General features: G+C 38.6%; 1 protein-coding gene across 1 annotated transcript in view; it reads left to right on the forward strand.

Moving 5' to 3' along the window:
• Window positions 1–26,663, forward strand: part of ADGRG7 (adhesion G protein-coupled receptor G7) — a 70,141-nt gene that overhangs the window by 19,122 nt on the left and 24,356 nt on the right. Inside the window, exons 2-11 of the mRNA XM_037058948.1 lie at window positions 473–586; window positions 1,806–1,910; window positions 7,415–7,527; window positions 9,669–9,818; window positions 11,301–11,398; window positions 16,103–16,242; window positions 16,353–16,460; window positions 18,724–18,887; window positions 19,219–19,374; window positions 24,691–24,803. Coding sequence (XP_036914843.1) covers window positions 473–586; window positions 1,806–1,910; window positions 7,415–7,527; window positions 9,669–9,818; window positions 11,301–11,398; window positions 16,103–16,242; window positions 16,353–16,460; window positions 18,724–18,887; window positions 19,219–19,374; window positions 24,691–24,803 — 1,261 coding nt within the window. The remainder of the gene's footprint in view (window positions 1–472; window positions 587–1,805; window positions 1,911–7,414; window positions 7,528–9,668; window positions 9,819–11,300; window positions 11,399–16,102; window positions 16,243–16,352; window positions 16,461–18,723; window positions 18,888–19,218; window positions 19,375–24,690; window positions 24,804–26,663) is intronic.

Genomic DNA, 26,663 nt, shown 5'->3' on the forward strand with positions numbered 1-26,663 from the left:
GTATTTTGTACTTTGTATCCTGCCTTCTTGGGCTATTTATTTGTATTTATCTTTTCTAGATTTAGTCTTAAAATTGTATTCAAATACCACCTCTTCTGGAAAGTCTTTCCTGCATAGGTTACTCCTGTCCTCAGCATCTCACTTCTATATTCCAATAGCACTTACAAATTTGGGTGTTGAGTTGGTTGTCTGTCTGTCTACCATCTACATAATCTGCTGTTTCCTTAAGTAAATTCTAATCTTCTTGGTCAAGGTGTCTTTCAAATATGGTCTATTATTCTCTATAACATCTATTATTCTCTATAACATCTAACATCTAGCATTCTTTATCCTGTGATGGCATTACAAAGAATATATCTCAGCAATGCTCCTCAAAGTAATGATTTTACATATGTAAATTAAAGGCCACAGACCCCAAAGAAGAAACTAATCAGACAGTTCATATGTCATTCTATTATTTATTATTTTTTAGGAACATATGCACCCTCACCAAGCATCCCTACAGGGTTCTGCAGGAATGGTGGAACCTGGGTAAATGGCAGATGTGTTTGTTCAGAAGAATGGAAAGGATTGAGATGTACAATTGGTAAGTTTCTTGGGATAATACTAGGGTGTGAGGTTTAGGTGAACCTTGTGTTACCAAGGACAGCAAAAAAGCTTCTCGAAGTTTCTGTTAATGATTATAGTAACAATGGGTATAATAATGATGGCTTTTGTGTTTATTACCTCAATAGCTGAGTTTTGGTGCTATTTACCTGTATGTTTAATAGAGGTAAAGTTTCTCTGTAAACTTGCTGCTGCTTTGCCTTCTAGGTGCAATGTCTTACACAGAGTGATGTGGTTTTCTCAGGTCCTTTCAACTTGTGATAAGCTATGTTACACCATTTCAATTCTAACACATTTATTATCTATCACAATTCTAACACATTTCACTTTTCTGAAACCAAGATGCATCATTCTATTTAAGTATGTACTTGGATGAAGTTTTTGTCTTTTCTTCCTTTCTCTTGAAGAGAAGTTATTAATTTAAAGGTTTGACATTGATTAATGTTATCTCAGAATCAAAGCTCAAAGTCACTTGTCGATCCGCAGAGTGCTTCTCAATACTATGCACACTTCATGCTACCTACTTAGGATCCAGAGTTCCAGAAGCACACTGCTACCACCCCCTACTTTCCTACCAGCCAGTATATTCCACATGCCCAAGACCTTGGCCTTTTTGCTTTGACCCACATCTTCATGATGCTCTTTGCCACCACGGGCTCTAGGTTTTCAAGATTTCAACTTATTTCACATACTATTCTTGAATGATGTATTAGCAATCACATCCCACCTCTACCAAATATTGTGCATGTTTAAACAAATTTTATTTATTTATTTTTAGAGAGAGGGAAAGAGAAGGAGAAAGTGAGGGAGAAAAACATTGATGTGAGAGAGAAACATAGATCAGTTGCCCCTTGTTCAGGCCTCGGCTGGAAACCAAACCTGCAACCCAGGCATGTGCCCTGGCTGGAATTGAACCTGTGACCTTGTGCTTTGCAGAAGGACACCTAATCAACTGAGTCGCACTGGTCAGGGCTATATTATGCACATCTAAATTGGAACCTGTTATCTAGCATAGTAGTTATTCTAATGGTAATAACTTAACTACGTAAGAAAGTATGAAGTTCCTGGTGGGCCAGTGAGTCCTGTAAGCTTTCCATTACTCTTCAAATTATACCGGATGGGTTTTGAACTTTGACTTTTATCTGGTTTGAAATTTTAAAAAAGTATAATTTAAGATGACTTTTTTCTTTTTATTGTAGCTAATTTCTGTGAAAAGAGTACCGATAGCAGTTTTACTTTTGGCCGAATTCCAGTGGGAAGTTATGGCTCTTCCGTTGAAACATGTGAAAAGGACACTCTAAATGGTATGTGCTTTTCCAACCCTCACCCCTGTTTCAGTAGATAAATCACTCTATTGGGTCATATATGTCATCCCCTCAACTAGGTTTAGGTCTCTGGAAGAGGCATCAACAAAGGCTTTGTAGAAGAGTTTGACTCCCTTTTTACAATGTCAATGTTTAAAATTTAGGGTATTACCTCACAAAATTCTAAATTTCCTGGAAACCTTAATATGGATCAGTTGCAAATTCCTTTTGCTACTTCTTCAACTGGTTATTTTTTTTCCCTTCAATCTATCTCCTAGAGTTTGATCAGGTTAACATCTACTTTTTAAGTTATATAGTTTGTCTTAATTTTAAAAATCAGCTACACTATTGATTTACGCCATATCTATTTTCAGACTTCATCTTTCTAGGTAGAGATGCACAGTTAAGTCTGTCTATAGCTGGGAGTCTTTCATCTCCTCCTGAATTTAGTTATCCATACTGGAACATTCTCTGTCTTCATCACACCTTTCTTGAGGCATGATAACCTTGTTTGCATTGAAGTAGTACAAAAATAAAGGGATAAATGATATTTCTAATATGCTCTCTAATGATACCCAGGATTCTGAAGACTTATTTGATTTCAATGACACATTGGGTAATATCTTTTGAGAGTAGCCTGCAGAAATTCATGGATTCCTTTCCTGACAGCTTAGAGCCCAGTAAGCCAGTGATCTTCCCTTTATGTTTCACCTGTCCTTTGTTTGCATCCACTTGCACCTCACTCGTCCTCCAGCCTCCTGCCTCTTACTGCAGGTTATCATCCATCTTTTTTCAGAACTGGATACCTCAGTAACACAGCCAATTCTAGGTCATTTGTGAAAATGTTTGATAAAACTTCTGTCAGTAATGACCATGGGCAAAATTTCACATTTTATTTACATATTTATTTTCATGTATGCCGAGGGCTCTCTGCAGCACAAGTAAATTTTATGTACTGCTCTTCCCTATGTGTTTTTTTACTTTATTAATTCTAAGAAATTATGTAGACTGACATCCTATTTGCAGAATTCAAATTGCCTCTGCCCACATACCGGGTGAGGCAAAAGTATGTTTGCTGTTGTGAGTACATGAAACACAGGGTTTATTCTTGTACTATTATTTATTAATTATTGTATTATTTTTTCATATAAACAACTGTAAACCTACTTTTGCCCCACCCTGTATATTACTGTAACTCAAAAATTCATGATACTACTCTTCACATGGGAACTGTATTTTCAACCTCTTGATTGAAAGTTCAGAGGTAAGAGGAGGCTTCAACTGTATTAATACTTCTTATACTGTACACAGGGGAGTCAAACTCATTTTCATGGGCGGCCACATCAGCCACGAGGTTGCCTTCAAAGGGCAGAATGTAGTTTTAGGACTGTGTAAATGTAACTACACCTTAACTAGGGGCAAGGAGCTTGGCGCTGCCGCTGGGTAGAAACAAGGTGCTGGGCCAGATAAAACAAGGTGGAGGGCTGGATTTGGCCTACGGGCCTTGTGTTTGCTACTTGTGGTGTATGATATGTCCATGGATACTTATTATCCTAATTTTATATGTTTTATGCCTAAGCATTTCCTAATAATCTATAAAACAGATAACTGTGCTATTAATCAGGAAGAGTAAAAATTTTAGTAATATGCCCATAAAGGGATAGAACACTTCCTTGATATGTATTATGTTTTGGGAGCAAGAAAATCAGTATCTTTCAATTGGTTATTTATTTTCTTTCCTGAGCATATATTATGAAATGTTATTATACATAACTTTGAATTTCAAATTTAGCCTATAAGTTTATTTTTTATAAGATTTTATTTATATTTAGAGAGGGGGCATGAGGGAGAGAAACATTGATGTGTGAGAGAAACATTGATTGGTTGCCTGTTGCACCCCACCTACTGGGACCTGGTCTGCAACCCAGGCATGTGCCCTGACTGGGAATCCAACCAGCTAGTTTGGTTCACAGGCTGGCACTCAATCCACTGAGTCACACCAGCCGGGGAAGGGCCTATAATTTTAAAACTATAAATTCAATCCCTGGCTGGTGTGGCTCAGTAGATTGAACACCTGCCTGCAAATCAAAGGGTCACTGGTTCGATTACCAGTCAGGGCACATGTCTGGGTTTCAGGCCAGGTCCCAATAGGGGGTGTGTGAGAGGCAACCACACATTGGTATGTCTCTCCTTCTCTTTCTCCCTTCCTCCCCCTCTCTAAAAATAAATAAATAAAAAATTTTAAAAAGCTACAGATTCCAACTATTGGCAAATTTACTTTTAGTTTCATATTAAGAGTTACTTCTAATCATTCAATTTTGTATAACAAATGAACAAAACACTTCCTAATGATTTTGAGTGGGTAGATATGGAGGCAAAGATGCGTTGGAAATACAGCTGCTTACAAAATAAAATTCTTTTTTTAAAGTATATTTTATTGATTATGCTGTTACAGTTGTCCCAGTTTTTCTCCACTTTATTCCCCTCTGCCCTGCACTCCCCCTCCCATCAGCATTCCACACTCCCCTTAGCTCATGTTTGTGGGTGGTACATACAAGTTTTTGGGCTTCTCCATTTTCCATACTGTTCTTAACCTCCCCCTGTCTATTTTGTACCTGCCAGTTATGCTTCTTATTCCCTATACCTTTTCCCCCATTCTCCCCTCTCCCCTTCCCACTGATGACCCTCCATGTGATCTCCATTTCTGTGATTCTGTTCCTGTTCTAGTTGTTTGCTTAGTTTTTTTTTTTATGTCCAGTTGTTGATAGCTGCGAGTTTGTTGTCATTTTACTGTTCATATTTTTTATCTTTTTTTCTTCGATAAGTCCCTTTAACATTTCATGTAATGAGGGCTGGGCAATGATCAACTCCTTTAACTTGACTTTATCTGAAAAACACTTTATCTGCCCTTCCATTCTAAATGATAGCTTTGCTGGATAGAGCAATCTTGGATGTAGGTCCTTGCCTTTCATGACTTGGAATACTTCTTTCCAGCCCCTTCTTGCCTGCAAGATTTCTTTTGAGAAATCACCTGATGGTCTTATGGGAACTCCTGTGTAGGTGACTGTCTCCTTTTCTCTTGCTGCTTTTAAGACTCTCTCCTTCTCTTTAATCTTGGGTAATGTAATTATGACGTACCTTGGTGTGTGATTCCTTGGGTCCACCTGTGGGACTCTCTGAGCTTCCTGGACTTTCTGGAACTCTATTTCCTTTGCCAGTTTGGGGAAGTTCTCCTTCATTATGTTTTCAAGTAAATTTTCAATTTCTTGCTCTTCCTCTTCTCCTTCTGGCACCCCTATGATTTGGATGTTGGAATGTTTTTAAAGTCATTCCAGAGATTCCTAAGCTTCTCCTTGTTTTTTTGAATTCTTGTTTCTTCATTCTGTTCTGGTTGAATGTTTACTTCTCCCTTCTGGTACAAATTGTTGATTTGAGTCCCAGTTTCCTTCCCTTCACTGCTGGTTCCCTATATATTTTTCTTTATTTCATTTTGTATAACCTTCACTTTTTCCTTTATTTTGCAACCATACTCAAACATTTCTGTGAGTATCCTGATTACCAGTGTTTTGAACTTTGCATCTAACAGGTTAGGTATCTCTTTGTCACTTAGTTGTTTTTCTGAAGTTTTGATCTGTTATTTTGTTTGGGCCATATTTCTTTGTCTTGGTGCACCTGTCATGTTTTAAGGGGCAGAGTCTTAGGTATTTGCCAGGGTGGGGCAACCTGGGTTGCTACATTGTGGCACTGTATGTGGGGGACAGGTCAGAGCAGGACCAATGCCACTTGCACAGCTCTCAGCTGGCTTTCAATCACTTTCCCCACTACCCACAAGCAAATTGGGCCCTTCTGGTGCTGATTCCTGGGTGGGTGGGTTTGTGTATGTTCTAGGACTGTGTGGGTTTCTCCAATGAACTCTCCTGTGAGGCTGGGAGTTTCTCCTGCCACCGTAACACCCACGGGTTTTTAGAGACAGAGGTTTTGAGGCTTTCTTTCCCTATATAGGAACCCTGGGTTTCTCAGTCTGTCTTGCTCCTCAGTTGTTTCTCCCACTTTATCCATATGCGAATGTGGGACCGCGAGCTTCCTTGCCCACTCAGTCCTCCAGCCACTGCCTTGCCATGGGTTCACCTGGGCTGCTTATCTTTGCCCCTCCTACCAGTCTGGATGAATATTTCTTCTTTAATTTCTTGGTTGTTGAACTTTCATACAACTTGATTTTCTGGCAGTTCTGGTTGTTTTTTGTTTTTAAATTTGTTGTCTTTCTTTTGGTCGTGCAAGGAGGCAAAGTATACCTATCTATGCCTTCCTTTTGGCCAGATAAAAAATAATATTCTATGTTTGAAATTTTTAATATCTCATAGTGGAGAGGTGGGGCCCTCATATGAGTTAGGAGTGACCTTAACCTCCTACTTTAATCATTGTAGAATAAATCTCTGATTTCAGTGTCTCTAGTAGTTTCCCAAGAAGCAGCTGCCCAAAGCTGGTCCTAAGGAAAGTTTGATCTTCTGATGAGCTATCCCTTTAATGACACTAGAGGTGACTTTATCTATTAACAGCCTCTTAAGTGTTAGCCATAGAAGGACACTAAGGTAAGGATGCTCAGGTTATAATCCTAGGAAATACATCCAATGGTTCAACAAGTGGTTATTGAGAACCAACCAAATATCTAACAGTTGCTGCAATACAATAGAACTCTTTGCGTTTCAGGTATTATCCAGATGAAAAAAGGGGGGAAGATCAACTTATTATTCAGTATGTAGTGGGGATTTTCACACTGTTTCTGTTCTCTCAGCCTTGTATTTCCTCATCACTTTCAATTTAAAGCCCTGTCCCTGATTGTTGGAAGGCAAATCTTCCTTGCAGACTTCAAAGGAAGGAAATAATAGTCAACAGGTCTTTTGAACCCCAGATTTAAAAATCAAGACAAGTAGTAACTGCCTAAAATATTCTTGTAGTAACTGTCCAATTCACTTTTCTACTGCTTTGTATCAAAACCACCACAAACTTAACAGCTTAAAACAATAATGACGTAGATTTTTCAGTTTTGTGATTTGACTGTGGCAACTGGATGTGGCAGCAGGAAGGTCTAAGATGATATCATTCATGTGGGCCATCTGTGCTGGCTGTTAGCTGGGTGGTGGGTGGCGAGGAGGGGCACAGTGGGGGGCTCAGTTCTCCTCTGTCTGGCCTCTCATCCCCAGTGTATTAGACCCATTTTCTTATATGACAGTCTCAGGATAGTATTCCTACAAAGTGAAGGCCAAAACTTCAAGGCTTCTCAAGGCCTAAGTTCTACAACTGATACAATGTCATTTTTTCCACATTCACTTTGTCAAAGAAAGTTCTAAGGCCTGCCTAGATTCAGGAAATGGAGGAACCAACTCCACCTGTGGATGGAGGAGTAGCAAAATCACACTTGAAGGGGCATGTATACAGGAGCAGGCAGGTGCTGTGGCCATCTTGCAAACACTCACTGTCTTTTTTTTTTCTAATTTTTATTAAAGCGGGCCATCCAAGAGCAACCCGGCTGTGCCATCTTGATGAATATGGAAAAATAACATTAGAAGCACCAAAAATAGGAGATTGCAATTTGAATCTGGCAATTCTGGAAAAGCAGGTATGCTCTATGGTCCATGTGATGGGCAGCTGGAAAAGGCCTGATGGTCAAGTCAATGCTTTTTAAAACTCTCAAATTGGAAATAACAAAAACTAGTAATTAAAACTTTTTGTTTTAAAGTTGGCATCTGTTTGTGAAAATGGATAGTGGAACATGTTGGTTCAGCACATTTCAGCAAATGACAATCTAGAGCACATTTGAAACAGCATCATCTTTTTAAACCAGTGAAGTTTTTAAAAAAACAGATCCCCGATATGTCAGACCAAAAGTCATGTATTCTAATGATGTACTCGATCAGAACAAATAGAAAAAACTATGACCAAAGACTTTTTCAGACAGGAAATTCTAGAATATGATGGTCATCTCAGGGCTGTGTTCATGAGCAGGTGAAGTAGGAAGTACATCTGAATAAATTTTTTTTCATACAGATTAAATTACTTTGACTAAGGATATACCCAAATACATATACCTGGGATCGCTAACACCTGGGGCCAAACAAGGAGCAGAAGAGGAAACATACCTTCACGTGGTTCTTCCAGGTGCTAGGCATGTTACATATCTCATTTAGTTTTTATAGGACCTCTGTGAATTTGATGTTATTGCCATATTGTAGGTGACTATAGCTAATAACACTTACTAATTATTGAGCACTGACTGCATGCTAAAGGCTGTGGTGAATGTTTTACATATACTATTGTATCATATTTAATTCCTGTAACACCTCTACAGGTGAGTGTTAATGTACTCCTTTTGTAGAAGAGGAAACTGTGGCTCTGAAAGGTGTGGTACTTTGCCTGGTGAATCACAGACAAAAATGATGGGGCTGCTTTTGACTTTAAAGTCCACACTGTTCCAGCGGGTGGAGGTGGAAGAGAGTGTAGGGGGAACAAATGGTAATGAAAAAGTACAATAAAAAATGTAAAAAAATAAAGTCTGCACTGTACCTTACTGGCTCCCTAATTATAGATATGCAGGAGTGGGGATGGTGGTTGCGTATGGAGGTGGCTGCCAGTGACGTAGGCTGTGCCTCCCACCCAGGCTGTGGGGAAGACTTCATGTTCTGGAGTCCAGCAGGCCAGTGTTTGACTATTAGCTCTGCCATTCCCAAAGTGCGTGGACTCTGAGTGCGCTCCTTACCCACTCTAAGGCTTTAACCAGGGATGAGAGCACTCCACTCACAATGCTGTTTTGTGTATTAAATATGATAGCATTTGCAAAACATTTAGCAAAGTGCCTAGCACGCAGCAGAAACCTGGCTGCTGAATGGGAGCATTATTTCTGTCTAGTGATTGGATATTGCTTCCAACTCTTTCCCAAGCTTGAATAGCCTCTGATGTTGGTTTGATTTTTGAAATGGTGCTGCCATCTAGTGAAAAACTAAGTGTGAAACACACACACACACACAATTGACTCCCACAGCTCCACTAATGACAACATGGAGTAACATGTTGTACATGCACATGAGAATGTAGGGCCAGCAGGTACATGGAGAGGTTGTCTAGGTCCATGCTGCCCAAACTGTCCATGCTGAAAAGCTAGTTTTTAGGCTTTTCAGTTGAAAAACTCACAAAGGGCTTCCGCTGAGGTAAATCTCACAAGGTTTTTTTAAAAAGGAAGGGGAGAAAGAAAGTCATCCCAAGCTTTATTTCTTATTCCAGGATATGGACATGGGTATGGTTTATGTTGCTTCAGACCATTTTGCAGAGCACTCTTTCTGTGAGACTCTCAAAGAACTAAAAAAAAAGCTCCTTGTCCAAATATTATCTTTCAAGATAGTCACGATGATCATTATCACATGAAATTTGGAAAGCCTGTAACAAGTAAATCTATTTCATCTTATTAATACATTTACCCTTCGCAGACCAGTAATCTTGTAAAATATAATAAAAATGAATAACTTGGAAAATGAAATTAAGAAACATATATAATACAAATCCATTTTAAAAATTATTATATGCAACAGCACAGGATTGTGGTATAAGTTTACAATTGTTGTGTAATTTATAGTCAGAAAGAAACAAACTCGAAAAACTGAGAGGATGTGATGCTCAGGAGATTGAAGCTCAACTGAACACCAGCTTACTCACTGGTAGTTGCTTGGAAAGTGTTCATAGATGTCGCATAAAACTTTTTTTTTACAGATAGACAATGCCACAGCAAATTTTTCAACAATTTCTGAGGATGCCCAGCTTTTAACAACTAATGTGACAATGTTAACTCCTGAGAACATCACTTCTGCTACAAAAGTGGTGGGACAGATCTTCAACACATCCAGGAAGGCTTCTGCTGAGGTGAACCTCACAAGGTTTTCCAAAAAGGGAGGGGGAGAAAGGAAGTCATCCCAAGCTTTACTCCTTACTCCAGGATGTGGATGTAGGCCTGGTTTATGCTGCTTCAGGCCATTTTGCAGAGCGCTCTTTCTGTGAGATTCTCAAAGAGCTAAAAAAAGGCTCCTTGGCCAATTATTCTCTTTCAGGATAATCATGATGATCATTATCACATGAAATTTGGAAAGCCTAAAATCTATTTCACCTTATTAACACATTTACCAACTACATTTGACCTCAGCATCCCTGTTCAATTCCAAGAAACTGGTGTTCTAAGGAACTCACTTTGGAATGTGATGTTTTAAACTGTGATTTCTTTCTGCTAGCCATATTTGCATTTTAGTTTTGGCTTTCTAAGAAACTTCTAGTTTACATCTCTCATACTATAAACTGCAAAACTCCTTTATTTGAAAACAAGAACTGAGGTGAGCATTTACCATTGGCACAGCTTGGGTGCTGGTCAGAGAGTGTTTACCAGCCGAATACCAGCATGGCCTGAAAATATGTACTCCTTTCTTCTATTCCCCATAAATGTTTTATTTCAAAACAATTATTTTATGTTAGCTTAGCACCTTTGGAAATTATGTAGGATCAAAATCATAAGTGAATAAAAATAGAATTGAGAGAAAAATAATGACCACCAAATGTAGACTTTATGGAAGGATTAGCCAGTAAAGACAAAAGGGTATTAATAACTCAAAAGAGGGTAGTTAAACAATCAGCGAATGTCAAGAGATCTTTTCCAATGTACTCCTGATTTTTTTCTTAAATCCTCACCAGAAGCTATATATATATACTGATTTTAGACAGAGGAAGGGAAGGGGGGAGGGAGGGAGAGGGAGAGACAGGGAGGGAGAGTGGCGGGGCGGGGGGGGGGGGGGGTGGAGAGAGAAACATTGATTGGTTGCCTCCTGTGCATGCCCTGACTTGGATTGAATTGCAACCCAGGCATGTGCCCTGACTGTGAACTGAACCTGCAGCCTTTGGGTGTGCAGGACCACGCTCCATCCAACTGAGCCACTGGGCTAGGACCTCCTGATTTTTTAATTTAAAGAAAACTAGAAGTAACTTTGCTAAGTCTAATAGTTACTAAGGGTAACTAATAAGTTATATTAAGTATTGTGAACTGTAACGTTCTCACATTCAGAGTGCTGCACTCTTTGTATTTTGTTTCTGCTTTTGTATCCAAGCATCTGGTTTTATGTTCTTGGGGATGATGTGGAGGTTCTGTGGAAGACCTTGCTGTAAGTTTAAATTCGGAGACTTAAGCCTCCTGACTGCCCCAATTTATATTTTCTCTGTGCCTTATCTTTATTCTCTGCCATCTTATGCAGATTGAAAACTAAACCTTTAGTTCTACTTGGTACCATAATAATTCATGATAATGATGGCTGTGATAGCATATGATATATGTCCTCTGTGACGACTGGTTTTTCTTCTTGGCAGGCAAAAGTAGTTGCCGTATCAACAGTGAGTCAACTTCTAGCTGCCAGGGAAGATGTTTTTCAAGAAGCTGCTGCTGAAGATGATAATACCTTTTCATCGTAAGCATAATTCCAATTTGGAAAGAAAACCTGACAAAGTGCTGTTTACTTTCCTAAGTTAAAGCGTTAATAGAGGTGTCTTTATTTCTCTCATGGAGGCACTAACTGGCCAGTGCCTCTGGAATGCAGACTAAAACCTTGGCTTTCTACCTGATCTTCAGTGACTAGATGGAGCAGTGTATATTAACCTTTGTATATAATCTATTGATTTATAACTTTCTTTCATCATGAATAATACCTTATAACCATCTCTTTATACAAATACCTATACACCTACATCACAAGTTTTAGATGACTACATAATGTGAATGAACTTTTATTTAAGCAATTCACTGCCACTGGACATTTAGATTGCTTTAAGTCTTTTATTACTTTGAGCGATCAACATTCTTGTAAGTAATTTTTTTTTGCATAACCCATTATTTCCTTAAGAGAAATTCCTACAAGTAATTCTCAGTTTTCTAATGATTATAGCCAGTACCTAGTTAGTGTTGAGCCTTTAAAGTAGGAAAAGCACAAAAGCATGAAATAGAACTTTCAAAAGATTGTGATCCAGAGAGAGGATGGTCAATGTTGTGTGAACAGTTTAACTGGCATGTTTTATGACTTCAAATTTCAATAGGAGTCTGGCCCCTTCTCATGGGGAGGGTGGATGCTGCCATTTTCCTTGAAGTCAAAGAAGGAAGAGGCCAATGGGGTCCAGAGTCTACGTTCAGTGAATGTGGAGACCGAGAGCAAGAGTGGAATCTCTTCAGAGCTGAAGGCTCTGTGTTTTCTGTCCTGCTAAAGGGGAAGGAGCGAAGTGGATGTTTTTGATGAGAAAGCTGAGCAGAGAGAAGTAGGACTTGCTGAGAAAGTTGCGGATCGTTGTGCAGATGAGAAAGCTTGTGTGAGTGGTACTGGCTTATGAGGTGGAGAAAAAAATTTTGTGTGACTTATGTGTAATATCCAAGTGGCTTCAAAGGAGATAGTGAGGGAATAAGTAAAAATTTTAAATAGACAACACACTGAAATATGAAATGGTATAATCACACTCAGTCCCTCCTTCCACTCTGAATTTCTAGTTTTCTAATCCTTGTCTATCGGTATACCTTCTCCCATGTGATGTTTTGCCTAAACCCTATGGGTTCAGGTCCTTTATTTCACCTCAGCCTCCAGTCCCTACATCAGGTCACCAATCCCTTAGCTCCCTGAAGAGTGTTCTTGATGAGCTGCCCCAGGAAACTAATTGCTGCCTGGAGCAACTCTTCCTTTCCAAACTCCATCCCTTGAGTCTCCTCACAGGCACCAGGCCTTAGCTTCCATCTCACATTGACTTCTTCCTTCTTTCATTCATAGTTTTTTACTTTGTATCTTTAAGTTACTGAACTCCCCTTTTACACTGAGTGAGAGGAGTGGAGAGGTGAGGATAAAAAAGAGGAGAGTGACAGGGAAGAAAAAATTCATTCCAGCTTTAGCCATCTCACGTTGTTGTAGTAAAGTTCTCTAGCGTCCATTGAGCCACTCTCTTTTTCTAACTTGGGAGGAAGCAGAATGTTCAAGTGGGCGGAGCTCTGCAGCTGCTGGCAGAGTCCCTGCCAGTAAGGGCTTCCTACTACACTCAGTGAATCGAAGATCCCATTTCTCCAGTTTGAACATTTGCTATGAAGACTGATCCATAACCTTAAAACTTTGCTGACACATTAAGGCTCATAGTTGTCCTTGTTGACTTAGCTTTGGGAATGCAAAACTGTTTCCTTAATACTGACACCTTAAACATTTACATTTCACACTTCTGTTCCAGCCAGCCAGCCTTCTTTGGCTACAAGATACCCATTTAAATGAGCTAAACAGAGGTTCATTATAAAGAGACGTATTGGATCTCATGGGAACCTAAGGACAGGATTACAATACAACCCTGGAGTAGGGGAACAGCAAAGCATCCAAGGCAGCTGTGGAGGTCTCAGTAGAGGAGCTTCTGGGTCTTCCCTCTGGGGTGATATAGTGGTTGTTGCAATAGCCTTTGGAGTCAGACAGTCTTGGGTTCATATCTTAGCGTGGTTATTTATTGATTTTGGCCAAATTACTTCATATCTCTTTGAAGAGCCTCAGATTCTTCAATGTGATATGGGACTAACTTTATATCTCACTTCAGCAGGGTTCTTGTGAGGCTCAAATGAGGTGATGTGTGTAAATCACTAGTATCTTACCTGACGTACGTATAAGTCTTTTTTTGAAAAGGTTAGCTCTGGTCTTTATAACTAACATGAGTAAATAAACATCTTACTTCCAGTTTCTATTCTCTAATAATTCAACCCTGTTCATGATGTTGGGGAATAGAATTAAGAGAAAATCTTGTCTCAACCCAGAAATACTCTCTACAAAGGTAGTAGAGAAAGAAATCCCTTTTATTATTGAGTAAGCATCAAACCAGGGTATGACATGCATCATGGGAAAACTCCTAAGAGATTGCAAAGACAGAAAGGAATCTTACCTCTTTATATAGATGAACAAATTAAGCCTCTTTTTTTAAATTCTTAACTGAGGATATGTTTTCATTGATTTGAGAGGGAGAGAGAAAGAAAAAGAAAGAAAGAAAGAAAGAAAGAAAAAAGAAAAGAGAGAAAGAAAGAAACATCGATGTGAGGGACCAACATCATCAGTTGCCTTCTGTAGGAACCTCAACTGAGGATCCAACTGGCAACCTAGGTATGTGCCCTGATCAGGAGTCACACTTGCAATCTTTTGGTGCAGAGGGTAATGCTCCAACCAGCTGAACACCTGGCCAGGGCAGATTCTTATTTTTAATTTGTATTTGTTCTTACACATAGTATAATGATCTCTCTGGTCCCCTTTAAACCATGACTTCCTGATATAACTGTTAACACTAAATGGAAAATTCCTAAGTGAAAGAATATGATTGCTTTTGCTAGTCCATTGTATCAAGTTGATGGACAGCCTCCAGATTGGATATTCAGAGGCAGGCACCCATCTGTAATTTAACTGGTTATGGCCAGAAGAGGAAAGGATCATTTGGGGAGAAAATGGCTGAGAAGTGGCTGTGGCTAGAGCTACACTTTGAAAGTGGTTGTGAACACGACAACCATCTTTTTTTTAAAAAAAATATTTATTTATTTATCTTTGGAGGGGAAGGGAAGGGAAGAGGGAGAGAAATATCAATCTATGGTTGCCTCTCATGCATCCCCTGCTGGGAACTGGCCTGCAACCCAGGCATGTGCCTTGACTGGGAATCGAACCACAATCCTCTAGTTTGCAGGCCCGCACTCAATCTACTGAGCTACACCAGCCAGGGTGACAAGCACCTTTTTTTTTTTTGGTGCATCTTTCCCTCTGTCATTCAAATGACTGAGGGAGCTTCTCTTAGTACCCCTAGTGTTTTGGGGATACTAACCTCTTAGCAGGTACTCAAGAGATATTGTTAAGTGAATGCATGAATTATGTTCTTAGAAGATTGGAGTCTTGTTAGGTTGAAAGGTTTTGTTGAAGGCTGAAACCTCGTTAGGTTAGTAAGATTTTTAATTATTAAATGGAAAATAGCATGAATTGTTTAAAATTACAGAAAATGGCATTATGAAAGGAAAACCTTTCAAACAGAAAAGCCAATGTGAATGATTCCATATGAATGATTATCACATCCTCTTTATAAAGCAATTTTTATTTTAAAAATTCTCTTTTTTAATTTTTTGGGGAGAAGGGAAAAGGTATTTTAGTGGTAGATGCAAAGATTTAGAATTTTGAACAATTACACCTTAATGAAATCCTTATATTTCTGGAAAAAAATTAAATTAAACCAGTTAGCTCAGATATAGAGATTTTTTTTTGCTGAAGTACAGAAATGGTGCAAATGTTTCTTTCTTTTTTTTTTTTAAAGATTTTATTTATTTATTTATCTTTAGAGGGGAAGGAGAGGGAGAAACATCAATGTATGGTTGCCTTTCGTGCGTCCCCTGCTGGGAGTTGGCCTGCAGGGAACCAGCCTGCAACCCAGGCATGTGCCCTGACTGGGATTCGAACCCTGATTCTCTGGCAAATATTTCTTATAAGAAACAAGAATAAGAAAGATACTAGGGCTTCTCTTTAGAGAACACCAAACACAGGTTCCCTTCCCTCCCTCCCACCTTCCATCGAACCTATCTTGGAACTTATCCAAAGTAAAAAAGAACATTGTGAAAACCTGTGCTATTTTGGTTGATAGCTGAGGTAATGAGTTCAGAGCTCTGTTCTTCCCTAGTTCCATATGAACTGTCAGCTTGGGAATGAACTAACAAGAGATGCTTTGGATCCCAAAGGGTTTAGGTGAGAGGAGGGAGTTGGATAAATGGAAATTGATTCTCTCCACTGGAGAAAAAAGAATCTCCTGCCTGGCCAATGTTGGGTGTCAACACCATTCTTCTCTGTGAAGAGCAGCATAATAAAGATTATTTCTATTAGGAAATCTGTCATTCTCGAGTTTCAGGTTTCTGGCATCAATACAGAAGGTATACCCATCAGTGGAGAGAGTCCACCAGAGCTTTTAAAATGTATATGTAACAAAGGAATGTTCTGATAAAGAAAATCAATGGATTTTAGGTGATTGTGTTAATGTCTTGAGATCTTATGAATTCTGTAGTCATGCCTTTCTACTGGGATGTGGGAGAGAACACACACCTCTGATTTTATGATGAATCTCTAGAATATCATGTTGATATGTTTTACTCTATGCAGGCTAGTTCGGGAAATGGAAGCTTACTCCTTGTCCCTGGGCAATAATTCGGTGGTGAGCCCTAATGTAGCACTGCAGGCTGTTGCTTTGTCTTCAGAAGACACTGCGGGGTCTACAGGTGTTCGCTTTACTGTGCAGAAAGGTAAGCTGTTTCATGTGCTCGTAATAGCAGAGAACATTCTATTGCTGACCATAAATAATGTTCTATTCATGAAAATATAATGTCTAACATGTACTTTTTCCATCTTGTAGGATCTAGCAGTTCTCTTGTTTCTGGCTCCACGCATATAGATACAAATGTGGATAGCATTAGTACAGACGCAATGACTGAACTTCAGATCTGGCTCAAACCCTTGACAAGTAGGTCTGAAATCTTTATATAAAAAAGTGTACTCAAATCCATGGAATTAATAACTTAAAACCCACAGAGTACAAAATAATGTTTACTTAGTTTTACACTGAATAATTTGCATTTGGGTATGTTTGAGCTTTGCCAGATTGTGGTAATCTCTACTACTCTAGGTCATAGAGGTGATTTCTTTTCAAAAAAAATTTTGGAGGGTAGCAGAATGTAAATTCTCGGGCTGTGGACACAAATTTGTTTTGTAACAAAAATCTACCTAATGAAGGTTCTTAAAAAAAAAAACCCCAACATTTAAAAAAATATTCAGTCACAAGCTTTGTCCATGATTACTAGTATAATAGCCAGAATTTTATCCAATTAGAAATTTTAAAGCACCATTGTTAGAAAGGAAATTAAAGTGCAAATTATGCCCTGGCTGGTGTAGCTCAGTGGATTGAGTGTGGGCCTGTGAACCAGAGGATCAAGGTTCGATTCCCAGTCAGGGCACATGCCTGGTTTGCAGGCCAGTTCCCAGCAGGGGACCCATGAGAGGCAACCATACATTGATATTTCTCTCCTTCTCTCCTTCCCTTCCCTTCTAAAGATAAATAAATTTTAAAAAATGTTTTAAAAAGTGCAAATTATAATTTACTTAAAAACTAATGGCAATGGGATCATCACAGATTTAAACCTGTGGGTTGTAGATGAAGAGGTATTTAAAAGAAAATGTATATCCTTGATAAATTTATTAAAAAATAAAAGAAATTGTTTAAAAAATAAACCAGTGTTATGCTAATGAGGCATGTAAAGAAAGCCAAAAGGAAGGGATTGATAAATACAAGGGTAGAAATTAATAAAATAAAAATTAAATGCTAGACTTGATCAACAGAGTGAAAAAATGATTCCATTAAAAGGCAAATGAAATGTACAAGCTTCTGAAAAATTTGACCAGAAAAAAACAGAGAGTATGAATAAAGAAACATGAAGGAGGTGTATCTAGAAAAATGGAGACTGCTTAAAATTGTAAGATAGTGGTAAATATAATTTTTTTCTAATAAATCTGAATACTTAGATGAAATGGCGATTTTCTAAGAAATGACCAAAATACTGTAGGAGGAAAGAGGTGAGCAGGGACTTCCATTTTTTAATTGATATACTTCTAAGGATCTGATTTTTGCATCCAGCATGTCATTCTTTTATACAAATAAAACATAAACAGAAGCCTAACTGTGTTTTCAGGATTAACTTTCTTCCTGAGTGTCCAGAAGGAACAATTTTAATGTGCCATGAGAAAGTACTAGAAACCAGTGTCTTTATTTCCATGTTGGGGCTAAAGCAACAAGGCTGGCTGTGGAGGACATTTGGCCGGCTGTACCGCCTTGCCTGCCAGTTCCTCAGATCAGCTGACTGAATAGGCTGGTCTCGCTGCTATTCTTAGTTTTCCATGTATCCCTTGTACAAGGTAGCACAGTTTAGGAAATTAATTCATTTCAAATGTATACTTGTTATTGGTGCTTCTGTTATTTTAATCATGGCCAACAGCTGTATGAAGTGTGAGGCGGCCAGCCTCGCAGCAAAGCCCTTGGCTGCGGCCATGTCCTGTTAGGATCCCTGAGGAACAGCTGACCACTTTTTCCAGGGTCCTGAAGAAATGTATCATAATAGTTTTCCAGCCCTGGGAAAGCCTGTAATTGTCATGAAATAGTGGAAATAAATAGTTCAAGAGACGATGGAAAGAAGCTGGCTCCATTCAAAGCGTCCCTGGTAGGAACAACTTGAACTCCTGGCCCTATGACTTGATAGACTGGTCCCTGCTCAGTTCCTCTGAACCGGAGACAAACCCCATAACACTTGTCCAAGCACAGCTCTCCCTATATTTGTCCTTTGCTCTTTCTTCTCCCATGTCTTATCAGTGGGGGAAGCAAATAGGCTTGACCTACCTGCAGTGATGTTCACTCTGTCTTGCTGTATAGAAAGCAAGTTGTATACTTTATGAATGAAATCTTCCTATTATGTCCTTGAGGTGGATAGGCAGGAATTATTGTTCCCACTTAGAAAGTCAGGAATCTGAACCTCAGGAAAAAAATTTAATGTGGGTACAATGGCCAACCACAGATTATGCATGTTAATTACATGCTGCAATTAAGTAAAGGCTCAACTGGCAAACCATTTTTACTCAAATATTAAGCAGCCGCACAGTTCAACAATGACATGGGACTGTGTTTCTTGTTTGTGCTATGGTTCACTTACTGATTTTTGTGTCTTTTTCTCTCCTCACAGGTAATACCAACTCATGTAGCTTTATAGTGTATCAAAATAACAAGCTCTTCCAATCAAAAACTTTTACAACGAAATTAAATTTTACTCAAAAAGTTATCTCAGGCAAAACTGATGAAAACAGTGGTGATCAGAGTGCTTCTGTTGCAATGGCCTTCCGTCCACAGGTGAGTTTCCTCATTAACAGTAGTAAAAATTTCAGCCACCTCTAGATTACAAACGCAGGAATAGTTTGGGGAAAAGAAATCTACAGAAAAACTTTTGAAAGATTCTTTGAAAGTATTTATTTAAACCTTCCACCCATATTTTTTGTCAGGCTAGTTAAATGCGTACTTGGCTAATTTGAACTTTATATCCTTTTCCCTTCCCTAATTTAATAATGAAGATAGCATGCTTAGTACAGATCTGATTTCCCAAATGATCATCTTATCCTTTTCGACTTTTTCCCACCATTTTAAGCATTAAAAAATCAGATGTAATTGTTTTATCCATTCACAGCATAACCCAAACGAATTCAAACTCCACTCCTATGCCTGTGTCTTTTGGAATTTTTCAAAGAAGGATTGGGACACAAATGGCTGTTACAAAGACGGGGAAGCTGGTGACTTCGTGCACTGCCGCTGCGACCACACCACTAACTTTGCTGTGTTAATGGTAAGGCTGTACGCAGCAACCTCTTTTCAGACAAGAATTTTCCTTATGCACAGTTCTGGTATGTGCTAATTGGAGATAACACCGGGCTTTAGTTTATTCCAATAAGATCAAATAGAAACAAGGGAATGGAATCATGAGACTAAAAAGGAACGTGCTGGTAAAGGCAAGTAGAAGAGGGATTTTTTGTTTTTGATTTTGTTTGTTTTATTTGCAGTTAGGTCTCAGGATAGATGAGTTCAGCACTGTGTATTTATTAATCAGAAGGGATCCAGTGTGCCAATGAGTTGCTGACAGATTCCATTGAACTGACTCGCATGTTCTGAAGCGTGAAGTTGCTATAACCATGGGTATGGCTGGAGCTGTGTTGGGGACAGTTTCAATACATACTTAGCTATGGTGAGGAGCAGTTTAAATCAGTTACCCATAGCTTTTTCCATGTAATCATCTAAGTTACTAAGTTTTTGCTAGAAGATACAAGAGGAAAATCCTCTTGAATTCATTCAATTTGTCCCATACTTCCTGTATGTATTTCTAAAGTCTTTTCACTGCCAAGCTTCCTTTCACAAGCACTGACAACACTTACCCCTGGTGTGCAGCTAACTGTATTGCACTCCTGAAAGTTCCTGGGCTGACCCTTTTAAGTACAGGGGCTTTTGTTTGTTCCATTTCTATAAGCCTATTATTTCAGTGTAACCAAAAATGTTAGTTTATAAACTTGATGAAATGTATTCATACACAATGAAATGAATGTCTTGCCCATCTTAAGTGATTATTAATGTTGTGAATTTCTAAAACAGAAGTGGATGTTTTCATTTCCCAGTAGCCATGATGTGGCCGTACTTGGGAAGCCAGTGGGGATCAGAACATACTGGAACAACATAGAATATCAAATTAGAGAAATCTTTAAAAATCTTTTTTGAAATAACTATAGTTTTCTTACCTTAATTATAAGATTTTACTTGATTTTAGTTGGTCATTTTCTGTTTTAAAATATAAGTTATATTTTACTATGTAAGCTATTATGGTTTTCCCAATTTTTCCCTTTTGCTGTGCACCCTCTCCCATTCCCTGAGGCAATCTCCACACCATTGTCCATGTCATGGATCATGCATATGTTCTTTGGCTACTTTATTCCCTATGCTGTACTTTACATACCCATGACTGTTCTGTGACAACCAATTTGTACTTCTTAAACCTCTTCCCATTTTTGCCCATCCCCTGGACACCTCTCCAATCTGGCAACCATCATACATTCTCTGTATCTATGATTCTGTTTTGGCTCTGCTTGTTTATTTATTTGTTCTTCAGATTCAATTGTTGAGCTATATGTATTTATTGACATTTTATTGCTCTTTTTAAAAAAATATTTATTTATTTATCTTTAGAGGGGAAGGGAAGGAGAGAGGAAGAGAAACATCAATGTATGGTTGCTTCTCATGCATCCCCTGCTGGGAACTGGCCCCTGCGGGAACTGTGCCCTGACTGGGAATCGAACCATGATCGTCTGGTTCGCAGGCCCATGCTCAATCCACTGAGCTACACCAGCCAGGGATATTTTATTGCTCTTTTAAACATCTTTTTTCTTTTTTTTCTTAAAGAAGTCCCTTTAACATTGTATATAATAATGTTTTGGTGGTGATAAACTCCTTTAGCTTTCTCTTGTCTGGGAAATCCTTTATCTGTCCTTTGATTCTAAATGATAGCTTTGCTGGGTAGAGTAATTTTGGTTGTAGGTGCTTGCTTTTCATCACTTTGAATATTTCTTGCAAATCCCTTCTAGCTTGCAAAGTTTCTTTTGCGAAATCAACTGACAGTCTTATGGAAGCTCCCTTGTTGGCAACTAACTGCTTTTCTCTTGCTGCTTTTAAGATTCTCTCTCTTTGTCTTTAACCTTTAGCATTTTAATTATGATGTGTCTTGGAGTGGGCTTCCTTGGGTTCATCTTGTTTGGGACTCCGCACTTCCTGGACTTGTATGTCTATTTCCTTCACCGAGTTAGGGAAGTTTTCTGTCATTATTTTTTCAAATAGGTTTCCAATTTCTTGCCCTCTCTCTTTTCATTCTGGCACCCTCACGATGCAAATGTTGATATATATGAAATTGTCCCAGAGGCTCCTTACATTATTTTGGATTCTTTTTGGCTCCTCATTTCTATTTTTTGATTCTTTTTTCTTCTTGCTATTCTGAATGGGTGTTTTGTGCTTCCTCATATTTCAAATTGCTGGTTTGATTCTCACCTTCATCCACTCTACTATTAATTCCCTGTAAATTGTTCTTTATCTCAGTTAGTATATCCTTCAATTCTGACTGGATCTTTTTTTATGCTGTTGAAGTCCTAAGTTCATTGAGCATCCTTATAACCAGTATTTCAACTCTGCATCTAGTAAATTGCTTGTCTCCATTTTGGATAGTTCTTTTTCAGGAGTTTTGTTCTATTCTTTCAACTGGGCCATGTTTCTTTGTCTCTTTATTTTGGCAGCCTTCCTGTGTTTGTTTCTATGTATTAGGTAGGGCTGTTATATCTCCCAGGTTTGGTAGTGTGGCCTAATGTGGTAGGTGTCCTGTAGGGTCCAGTAGCATAGCCTCCCCTATCACCCAAGCTGGGTACTGAGAGTGAACTCACTGTGTGGATTGTGTACAACCCTCCTGTTGTAGTTGACCCTTGATTGCCATTGACACATCCCAGGTCAACAAGTGCCTGTGTTCTGTCAGGGGCCACTGGCATAAGCTATAAAGCAATCTTCAGATGGCTGCTACTTGTGCTGGGCTTGGAGGTGCCCAGGCAGGGCTAACCTGTGAACCAAAGCCACCTGCTGTTAGTGCTGGGCCTGGGGCAACTTAGAGAGAGGTACAGGTCTTACTGAGGCTGCTGGTTTGAGAGAATTTAGGAAAATGTGAAGCATGAGCCATTGATATGAAAACAGCTTGGGTGGGCCCAAAGTTGGGTGGAGCAGGGCCTCAGGGAATCACCAGGGTGGGGCAAACAGCATGAACCAGGTTGATGGAGTCTTGGGTAAGGCACCCACCTACTGGCTCTGTGGGGGCACAGCTCAGAAAAGGAACAATGGCCTCTGCCAGCATTTTTGCCTGAGAGAAAACTGCCCCCTAGCTCTCACACTGATGCTGAACAATTTAGCTCCTCCTCATAAGTCTTTGGTGACTTTCAAGCTGCTGTTCCCATGCTGGAGCTCAGAGGGAGTGAGTCTGAGTAAGTCTGTGCATGAGCCCTTTAAGAGGAACTTCTGGGACTCCAGATGTTTCTGTCTTCCACAGTCTTAATCCCTGCTGGCTTTTACAGCCAGAGTTTGGGGACCTGTCATCCTGGCACTGGAACCCTGTGTGGAGCATGGTGTGGGGTTGGAACCACTTGCAACAAGATATCCTCTTGATGTTCATCAACCATGTGTGGCTGAGAGGCCAGACCATTCGGTGTCTCCACCACTCCTACCAGCTTTAATGGGTTTTTCTCTTAATTCCATAGTTGTAGGACTTACATGCAGCTCAGTTTCTGGTGATCCCAATGCTTTTTTCTCTAGTTTCATCACGATTTTGATGTGGCCTTGGGAGGAGGCGAGCTGTGCTTACCTATGCCCCATTGTCTTTTTAAAAATTAAATGTATTAGGGTGACATTGGTTCATAAAGTCATATAGATTTCAGGTATAATTTCTATGATACATGATCTATGTATTTTCTAACTTGTATTACACAGAGATCTGCTTTCTCAGTCACAACATAAAAAAGATAGAATTTTGACTTTTTGATAGCTGCAGGTCATTAGTATCATTGAAGAGCTATGTGCGAAGCTCAGACTGCTGTTCATAGTAAATGATTCAGTGTACATTGTCACGGTTATTTTTCTCCTTTTTTGAGTTCAGGCTTTCAGCTGTTTCTTTTCACTAATATCCGAATCTGCCTCAGTGACTACCTACCCACATTTACAACTAGTATTGAGTTGTAAAACTTTTAAAAAGGCTGCTTGATATTGTATGTAAGGTGAGATCGAGTAGGATCTGAATAAACAGATGATTTCTATGATCTGAAGGTCTATGTACTCTATAATTCTTTGTCATCATGAAATTTTTGTTTTATTATTACTTTAAAGGATGTTTATTTTATATTTATTTCTACAAAAGAAATAGATACTCATTGCATATAGTATGAAAGTTTATATACTGGTAAACATTCTGGCTGTAAAAACCAGCAGGGATCTACTGATATGGAAAATTTTTATGAGATCTTAAATAGCAATTTGAGAAAAATTCTAATATGTTAACAATAGAATGTGTTAACATTATTGTGTTAATGTTATGTGTTTGTGCAAGGGACATAGGCAATACTTGTTAGTATATAAGGAAGGTCACCTCTGGAGAAGAGACTGGATTTCAAGAGGTAGAGTATGAGGTGGGTAGCTGACAATAGAGAGTAACATGCTTTAAAATTATATTTCTATATTATTTTTATATTTTATAAATAAGTATATATATAACTTTTTAAATTTTAACAATTAAACAAATTAGAACAGGCAAGCAAGAATAATTATATATATTCTACCTACCCACTGACCACTATTATTACCTCTCTAGATTTCTAAGAATCTTAGAAATGAAATGTACTTACATGAAATGTACTTTTTTATAGATATATACTAAAATACTGGGGGCCCTGGCTGGCATAGCTCAGTGGATTGAGTGCGGGCCTGCGAACCAGGCAATCGCGGTTCGATTCCCAGTCAGGGCACATGCCTGGGTTGCAGGCCGGTTCCTTGCAGGCCAACTCCCAGCATGGGAGGCACAAAAGGCAACCATACACTGATGTTTCTCTCCCTCTCTCCTTCCCCTCTAAAAAATAAATAAATAAAATTTAAAAAAATAAAATAAAATACTGGGATAGACAGACATATATTACACAAAAATTAGACCTTTAAAAAATGACAGGATCATGTGAACATATTTCCATATCCTTAGAGATATTTCTGCAACTTTATTTTTGGAGCATCAGCCTAAATATGCTGATTTCCCTCTGGGTTGTCGTTACACATAAAAATAATGTAGTGGATAAATGAAGCGACTCCAGCCTTATATCTAATCCAAATAACTTTGATTGTAGACATTGAGGAATCATCTATTTGTTTTACCTAACTGAATTAGTTAAATAACTGTTCTCAAGCCCTAATATTTCATGTAAACTGCTTACAATAAGGGGTTAATGTATTTCCTCTCTGGTTATTTTGACCAATGTAACTTTGCAAGGTGTGTACTTTCATAGACATTTCAGAAATGGTTATTTAAATGAACTAGTCCTGACTTATTTTCCAGAGCTTCAAAAAGAACTATAAATATCCTGAATCACTAGACGTATTATCCACCGTTGGATGTGCGCTGTCCATTTCTGGTCTGGCTCTCACGATTATATTTCAGATTGTCACCAGGTAAGAAGAGAAGCTGGTACTCCTCATGAGAGAAATGGCTATACTTCTTATTTCTCTGAGCATATTCTCATCAGAATATAGTTTCTTGAAACTACAAGGGAAATCAGATTTAGTTCAACAGGTTCATTCTTAAAGAAGACAGGCCTGGAGAGGCTAAGAAATACACACAAGTAAGTATATGATTACAAACTGGTAAATGCCTTAAAAGAAAATTACATACCATTTAATTACAAGTTTGCCATGTAAAATTAACATGGTCTGGTAGCTCATCAATGCCACAGTTCTTTTGTGTTGAATAGAAACGTAATCACCAATTTGCATTTGTAAAAGAAAGAAATATTGCTAAGCTGCCAAGTTTTCAAAAATAAAAGTAATTTAAAAATACACTAAGTTTTCAAATGATGAAACTTTTAAAAGTTTTTGAATTTCATACTTTAAAAAAATCCATTACAGATGACCTATAAATACACATTTCTTCCACCTTGGCCCCCTCACTTAAGGTTCAATTTTGTGTAGCACTATTTTTTCTATCACATGCTACATTTTCAATAATCTGGAAATATAAGCCTGATTACTTTTAGTTTACTTGTGGACTGTTTTCCCCATCAGCATGAACATCGATGAGGACAGTGACCTCTGATTTTGTTGCCGCTCTTGGTTTTGTTTTGTTTTGGCAACTGTACCCCCTAGGCCGACCAATCATCCGCAGCTCACAGCAGAGGAAAGTGTGTGGAATGACTGGGTCTGTTGGGCGGTCCCAGCAGCTTCTCTATCTTAAAATGAATTCATTTTTCCTTCAGAAGTATTTTCTCTACTAAATTCCTTCACAACTTTTTTCTCAGATATGTATATTTACAATTTTTTTTATTTTAAAGGTAGTGCTGTTTAAATTTTTTCCTGAAGTTTTCTTTTACAAAAGCCTGCAGAAAAGTTGAAAGAGAGCATTGAACACCTGTATATCCTTCACCTATATTCACCAGTGATTAATATTTTGCTTTTTCAATTTTTCCCCTGAAATTCTGAAAGTAAGTGTAGGAATCATGACTATGGTCCCTAAATTCTTGGAGCATGTACATCCTATGAACAAGGGCATTCTCCTACATGGTGCAGTACTGGCTTCCTCACTCAGGAAATTTAACCCAAGATACTTAACATTAATATGCTGTTATTCTGTTAACATATAATCCATATTCAAATTTCTTCCAATTGTCCCAGTGATGTCTGTTATAGCTGTTTTTCTCATCAATGTATTTAGTGGTCATGTCTGTTTAGCCTAGAATAATACCTTTGCTGTTTTTGTTTGTTTGTTTTGGTCTTTCATGACATTAATACTTTTGAGGTATTCAGATTAGTTATTTTGTAGGAAGTAGGTTATTCTACAGTTTAGGGTTTGTCTGGAATTTTTCTCATGGTCAGATACAGGTTAAAAATATTTTGTGAGGATACTTTAGCCTCTCAGTGTGACACACAGAAGTATACAATGTCAGTTTGTCCTGTTACTGGTTAAGTTTGATTCCTTGTTTAAAGTTGTGCCTGCAAGATTTCTACATGGTGAAGGCGCACTTTGTCCCTTTGTAAATAATAGGTAGTCCATGGGGCGATACTCTGAGACCCTGACTATTGTGTTCACCAACTTTCACTCAGTGGTTTTGGTGTCCTTACTGGAATATTTCACTCTGCTGGTGGTGGGAAATAACAATTTTCCAACTTATCATGCTACATTTAGCCACTGTATCCCTCTGTAAAAAGTACAGTCTCTGATGTGCCCAGAGGGAGTCCCTTCACGTTGCTGTATCATGTCCGGCGCAGTCTTCAAGCACTTCCTTTTTTCAGGCACAGTACTTCCTCTGCCCCACACTT

Source organism: Sturnira hondurensis, unplaced genomic scaffold (assembly GCF_014824575.4).
Source record: "Sturnira hondurensis isolate 20B ecotype Veracruz unplaced genomic scaffold, ASM1482457v3 Scaffold0010428, whole genome shotgun sequence".
Lineage (NCBI taxonomy): Eukaryota > Metazoa > Chordata > Mammalia > Chiroptera > Phyllostomidae > Sturnira > Sturnira hondurensis.